Source organism: Podarcis erhardii (assembly GCF_964252035.2).
Source record: "Podarcis erhardii genome assembly, chromosome: 18".
NCBI classification, from domain to species: domain Eukaryota; kingdom Metazoa; phylum Chordata; class Lepidosauria; order Squamata; family Lacertidae; genus Podarcis; species Podarcis erhardii.
The window spans coordinates 11,531,435-11,538,667 of record NC_138516.1 but is presented as its reverse complement, the minus strand read 5'-3'; the positions used below and the strand labels follow the sequence as shown (position 1 = coordinate 11,538,667).

The following is a 7,233-nucleotide window of genomic DNA, read 5'->3' as shown; positions in this document are numbered from 1 at the left end:
CCTAGTGCCAGGCAAAAGGATCCCTGCATCACAGGGGGGCAGCGAATCCAGGGACCCCAGGGATTTTGCTACCTCTCTGTAGTAATGACGGTGGATGGTGGTGGTGGCGTTTTGCCTGTTCCTCTCGGGGTCCCGATCCCCTCTGAGAATGGAGGACTCGTTCTTCCTCGCCGTGATGATGTTCAACGGTCCTAGGGACATCCCGACGGAAGATACAATCAGGCGTGGGGGTTTTGTTTTTCCTTCTCCCTCCCCGATCCCCTTTCCTTTCGTGCCATGTTTAGGGAAGCTTTTAATATTTGGTGAATTGTGGTGTTTTGATATTTTGCTGGAAGCCTCCCATTATTATTATTATTATTATTATTATTATTATTTATTATGGCTTTCCAATGGCCAGGGTATAAATGGGTGGGGTATAAATTTATTATTATTATTATTATTATTATTATTATTATTATTATTATGGCAGCTTCCCAATGGCCAGGGCCTGTTTTATTTTTAAGCTGCTCTGGGAAAAATTATTGCCCCCCAAAAAACCCTCTTTCGATTGCAGGATTGCTCCCCGGAGTTTTATGGGAGGCGAGAAATAAATGGAGAAATGATCCGAACCGGTCTCCGACCTCTGGGCAACCTCACCCAATGACACTCTACTCAAGAGTAGACCCTGCTGCACCTGAGTTAAGTCGCGTGCATCTCATTTCAGGGGTCTGAGTGCGAGCGGAGCAAACCATCCTGTTTTCGTGGGGAGTGCGGATAAGCGGTTCCTGAGCATGCACAGAGTTCCACCCCCCTCTTTGACGTATGTTAAAAAGCAAAGGGCCAGAATAAACGGCTTGGGGGTGTGGAGGGAATAGCGATGGGGGTGTCCAGGCTTGAACCCGGTTCTCCTGACCTGGGTCCCTCCAGGGATATGCTTCAGACATGACGGTGGTAAAGTCTTGCCTCCGTCTCCGGGCCGGATATTCGTCAGGCGGACCTGGGCGGCTGCGCTCTCTGGGTCATAGCTGTTGGCGAGAGATCGGCAGAGAGGAAAGAGAATATCGGATCAGCACATCGTTTTCCTGAATTTTGTTGGTTTTTAAATAGAATAATAAAAATTAAAATAATAGTAATTTTTTTAAAAAAATTATTATTAGTTTGCCGCTTTATCTTGCCCAGGGCTGCGCAATGCAACTTACAACCAGACAAACAGACCCCAAACCACCCCCACAGATATACATTAAAACCAATATAGGGGGAATAAATGCATTTTAAAAATCCTGCCCGCTGTAGAGTTCAAAGGGACCCTGAGGGGCATCTAGTCCAACCCCGAATATGAAGCCGACTCATACATAAATCGAACCCACAACCTTGGCATTAGAAGACATAAGAAGGCAGCCCTGTTTAGGGAGGTTTCTAACGTTTGATGTTTTATTGTGCTTTTATTATCCTGTTGGAAGCCGTCCAAAGTGGCTGGGGAGGCCTGACAAGATGGGCGGGGTATTAGTAAGTTATCGATATTGATACCGTTCATAATAATAGTAATAATAATAATAATAATAATAATAATAATAATAATAATTTACAACCTGCCCATCTGTCTGGGCTTCCCCAGCCACTCTGGCCGGCATCCAACAAAAGATTAAAAATACATTAAAAATAACCTTTTCTGACACCTGGGAATTTCACTCTGAATTATGCCCAACAGAAAGGACTCTGGGTTTCCCCCCCAGTTGGTCCTTTTCCAACTCTGTTTTGAGGAGAGGCGACCAGAACGGTTCCCAAGGCAACGGTTACACCGCCCGTTTTCACAGCGGCAAATCGGAAATCTGGAAATCTGCAGTCTGGAGGTCCGTCCTTACCGCTGGCTGTCCGATTCCTTGGGGGTGTATGCCCGCTTTTGCTCGGTCAGCATGTGGTGGCATCGGGGGTCTCCGAAGACGACCGACACCAGATTCTGCAACGGAGAGCATGCAGAGTGCCTTCAGAGTGTGTTTTCATAGCATCATCATACTAATAATAATTTATTATTTATACCCCGCCCAACTGGTTGAGTTTCCCCAGCCACTCTGGGCGGCTTCCAATCAAGTGTTAAAAACAGTACAGCGTTACATATTAAAAACTTCCCTAAACAGAGCTGCCTTCAGGTGTCTTTTGAAGATAGGATAGCTGCTTATTTCCTTCACATCTGAAGGGAGGGTGTTCCACAGGGCAGGCGCCACCACCAAGAAGGCCCTCTGCCTGGTTCCCTGTAGCTTTGCTTCTCGCAATGAAGGAACCGCCAGAAGGCCCTCGGCGCTGGACCTCAGCGTCCGGGCAGAATGATGGGGGTGGAGACGCTCCTTCAGGTATACTGGACCGAGGCCGATTAGGGCTTGAAAGGTCAGCACCAACACTTTGAATTGTGCTCGGAAATGTACTGGGAGCCAATGTAGGTCTTTCAGGACTGGTGTTATGTGGTCCCAGTCCCAGTCCCAGTCTAGCTGCTGCATTCTGGATTAGTTGTTGTTTCCGGGTCCCCTTCCAAGGCAGCCCCACGTAGAGCGCATGGCAGTAGTCCGAGAGGGAGATAACCAGAGCATGCCCCACTCTGGCAGTCCGCGGGCAGGGAGGGTCTCATCCTGCGTACCAGATGGAGCTGGTAAACAGCATCACAGAAGGGACCACAAGCATCATCCATAATAATATTTTTAATATTTATTTATACCCTACCCATCTGGCCGGGTTGCCCCTTCTGCTCTGGACGGCTTCGAATACATATAAAAAACACCGCAAAACAGCAATACAAAAATGACGCGCTGATTTTAAAACGAGCAACTTTTACCAAACAAAGCAATATTCAGTAATCCGTTAAACAGCAAAGCTAAATAGCAGCATGCGATAATTAAATAGTTTATGATTGCTGAACTACAACCGGTGAAAATGACAGCATGAAACTGCGTAAAAGGATCAAATTTAGGGACAGGGATGCGCAACCTATGAAAACCATTAATTTTTTTGTAAAATCTCACTGAACTCCAAGCACCTGAAATGCAGGAATCATTGAATAATGAGAATTTTAAAAATCAGAATTAATTGCCAGTTAATTAACAACTGCAATTGAATTGTAGAATTGCACAGTTGGAAGGGACCCCGGGAGCTCATCCATCCCAACCGCCTGCAATGCAGGAAACTTTTGCCCGGTGGCGCGGAACTTGAACCCGCAACCCTGCGACGAAAAGGCTCGTTTTCTGCCCTATGGCAGACCTACTATTCATGTATCCGCTTCTGGCCTTGCAGGGGCTGGACTACAGGACCTTTGGGAGCCCTTTGAACTCTACGATTCTGTGAGCTATAGCCCCCTTTTTTCCCCTCCGGGGACACCAAATTGGATCACCACCAAGTGGGAATTCGAACCCAGGTCTCCCAGCACCCTAACCACCGCCCCACGCTGCCCGGGGCAGCCGGTTTTTCCAGGGTCCCGTAGGCTTCACCTTGTCGAAGTGCTTTTCGGCAGGGGGCGCCCATTGCCCCGTGTAGTAAGTCTGGTACGTGGTCCCAAAATCGTGGCACCCGTGCCCTCTCAGCGGAGACTTCCCTCCTGCCAAGGAAGAAGGAGGCAGTTTTGTTCATACGTGGAAGCGAGAGAGTTTGGGGAAACGACAGGAGCTTTTAAAAAGACGTTTAAAGTCATTAAACCAAATTTGAAAAATAAAAATTAAAAACCCTTCCTAAGCAGAGCTTCCATGGACACATGCAGTCTACCTTGGGTGGCTTTCAAAAGCCAGGATTCTTATTAAAAATGGCTTTAAAATAGACAACTGATCTCAGTTAAAAGCTGTTTAACATGTTTTAAATGCCAGAATTTTCTTTTAAAAGAATTTCTTTTAGAAATAATTTTCTTTTCTTTTCTTTTCTTTTTTTCTTTACTTTTAAAAGAATTTTCTTTTCTTTTCTTTACTTTTAAAAGAATTTTCTTTTTAAAATGGCTTTAAAAATGGCTTTAAAATAGACAACTGATCTCAGTTAAAAGCTGTTTAACGTGTTTAAAATGCCGTTGGAAGAACCTAAGGGTTTTGTATTGATCATGTCTTCCTTCCAGGAGTGAGTGAGATTCGCACCCAAGACCCCTCACCCTTCCTGAGAGAAGCATCGGATGTCTCCTAATTCTAAAGGGGGTTTGTCTCTTCCCAAATTTTCCCCGATTCTAAAGGGGAGTCTGTCTCCTCCCCGAATTTCCCCCGATTCTAAAGGGGAGTCTATCTCCTCCCCGAATTTCCCTTGATTCTAATGGCATCCAGGTTGGCAGCCATCCCTGCGTCCCGTGGGAGGGAGTCGGGATTCGAACCCGCGTCTCCAACTGTGACGCTGCCCTGGCTCTCCAGAAGACCAGCCCAGTGGCTCATCCAGTCCAGCGTGGGTGAGCAGGATTCCCACCCAGGAGCCCTCAGCCTTTCCTTCTGTTTTTCGGTCCTCAACAGGCCCATTTTGGGGGTTCCACACTCTGCACATTTGGGGAGCCCAAATGGGATCAGACTCTGGGGCGGCTTCCGTTGATTTAGATTCAATGGGGGGGGGGACCTGTCTTCTCCCTGAATTTCCCCCAATTCTAAAGGCATCCAAGTTGGCATCCAGTGGCAGGCATTTCCGCGGGCGAACTGGGAAAGAAGGCCTTTCCAACCCCTCGTCCCCAAACCCAGCCACCCACCGTGGGCGCTTCTCCCCGGCTCCCCCCCGGGCACCCCAAAGCACCGGGTGCCCCCGTGCCAACGCACCCAGGTGTTGACTGGGCGCCTTTTGGGCCGGCTCTGTCCTCCCGTGGCTGGGGTACGATTCCTGGTAGAGCGAGGCGGGCAGTGGCTGCTTCTCCTTGTCCCCACTGGGCACACTGTCGTCCCACTTGTCCACCCGCTGGGGGGCGTCGCGGGGCAGGGGGGCGGGTAGGGGTAGCTGTCCCTGGTGACGGAGGTGCCGGTGCCCTGGCGAGGGTCTCTGTGCATCTGCAGGTGGGGCGAGGGCGGGCGGGCGGGCACCTTCGCCTCCAGCCCCCGGGGAGGGTAGGAGAGGTAGGTCTCCGAGCGGGTATCCCAGGCGGAGGGGTCCATATCTTGGTTCAGGACCCCTGCGCACTTGGGGGGCCGGATGGGCTGGCTGCGGAAGCTGCCCCACCGCGGCGGGTAATCAATGCGGTAGGGCGAGATCAGGGTGGCACCTTCTGGGCGACGGTCACCGCCCAGCTCGAAGTGCGAGGCTTGCAGGTAGGGGGTGCTGGCCAGGCGAGAGGGGGCCCTGGGCACCTTGCGGACCTCTGTGACGCGGCCTGGGTTGGGGGGCGCCATCCGGGGGTCCCCCGGGCACCAGCAAAGGGGCACCATTTTCTCAGAGTGCGTAAATGTGCCAGGGGTCTGCGGGAAATCGGAACCCGGCGTCTGGGCACCGTCGATTTGGGTTTACAAGCTCTGGTGCGCCCCCAAATCTTCCACATTCCCTATATGCATTGCTTTATCAAAAGTGGGGTGCGGCACCCCCTTTTAAAGCACTTTTTGGGGCTGTTTTGCAAGGACCTCCAGGGATTTTCCGAGGGCTCAAAGGTGTCCCGGGGCAGAATATGGCTTCCTGGATTGTGAGGTCATAGAACGGCGGTGAGGTCATAGGGGAAAATGTTGAGGTCATAGGGAAGTAACGGGGGTCACCCGGATGGCGTCTTTCCTTTAGGGGCTGCCGGAGTGGAAATAGCGAAGGGTTTAATCTATTGATTTAATTCAATCTATCGATTTAATCTATTGATTTAATTTAATCTATTGATTTAAATCTATTGATTGAATTTAATCTATTGATTTAATCTATTGATTTAATTTAATCTATTGATTTAAATCTATTGATTTGATTTAATCTATCGATTTAAATCTACTGATTTCATCTATTGATTTCATCTATCAGTTGATTGCAACGACAGCGGCAAAAATTAGGAAGGGGAGAGACGAACAAAAGGTAAAAAATGTAAAAACGACGTGCAGAAATGAGTGAAAATCGGACATAAAAAGAAACGTTTCGGGAGGAAGTGTTTTGCAGAATATTCAAAGAAATGTTACCGAGTTGTGAAAACGCGAGCGGGGTTCGAAATACGAGTAGCAGCTTAGATATCTTGAGACGAATAACTCGGGGTGATTCAATACAGAAATTAAGAACTGAAAATACACAGCGTTTAAGGGGAAACGTCACGGTCACAAGGGGAGTTCAATGTAATGTCTCTGGGAAAAGGAGTACAATTTGAAAATTCAACAAATATACATATATTTGGCACTATGCCCAATTGAATTTCAAGTCTGGAGAACAGGCAGCATGGCGCAAGTTTGCAAAATTTGCGTAGGGATGAAGGCGGAGGGAAATTTCGTTCCCCTTCCCTCTCTGTGGAAATCCAATGTGGATGCAAAACTGGGAAATTTGGGACAGAGAAAAGGGAGTCTGCCTTCATTCAGTTAAGCGGCGGAACTCCCTGCCACTTGGATGGCTTTGAAAGAGGAAGGGACATATTTCTAGGAAGGCAGAAAACGCTTCTGGATCGCAGTCGCCGGAAACCGGAGGAAGGTGAGAGCGTTGCTTGAATCCTGTGTGCCGGTTTTCCTCCCCAAAATAGAAACTAGACACACACACCCCGATGGGCCCGATCCAGCCGCTTATTCCCACGTCGCGATGGAGCCTCCAGCTCCGAGCACAGTCTACCTCCGATTGCAAACTTTCTCATTATTGGAGACGTGGAATTGTCATCCGAATCCTTTCTGGGAAACGTCCAGGAGGGCAGAGGGATCTTGTGGTGGGATCTGGCTGGTGGGGTTCCCGGGGGGGGGGGACGTGTGAACAGCCTGATCCAATGGGATCTTCTGACATTCTTCGGGCTGTTTCCTGGTGATGGGCTCTGGGTAGGAAAAGGCCTGTGAGGGACGATAGAGGTAGGAATAGGGTAGAGGGGTCTCAGAGGTAGGAAAGGGGTAGAGCTCTGTGGCCCCTCTGCCCCTTTTTTTACCTCTGTGACCCCTCTACTCTTTTCCTAGCTTTGTGACTCCTCTGCCCCTTTACTACCTCTGAGACGCCTCTACCCTTTTCCTAGCTCTGTGGCCCCTCTGCCCCTTTGCTACCCCTGAGACGCCTCTACCCTTTTCATAGCTCTGTGGCCCCTCTGCCTCCTTTCTAACTCTGGGACCCCTCTACCCTTTTCATAGCTCTGTGGCCCCTCTACCCTTTTCATAGCTCTACAGCCCCCACTTCCCCCAATTC

At 49.3% G+C, this 7,233-nt stretch overlaps 1 protein-coding gene across 1 annotated transcript; it reads right to left on the bottom strand.

The window, feature by feature from the left end:
* Positions 1-35: 35 nt before the first annotated feature.
* On the bottom strand, positions 36-5,505 carry SAXO5 (stabilizer of axonemal microtubules 5). The gene is given in 6 exon segments (XM_081846388.1): positions 36-191; positions 893-1,004; positions 1,842-1,936; positions 3,453-3,559; positions 4,734-4,901; positions 4,904-5,505. Coding segments are annotated over 6 exon segments (921 nt in total). The 5' UTR covers positions 5,334-5,505; the 3' UTR covers positions 36-182.
* Between the last annotated feature and the right edge of the window lie 1,728 nt (positions 5,506-7,233).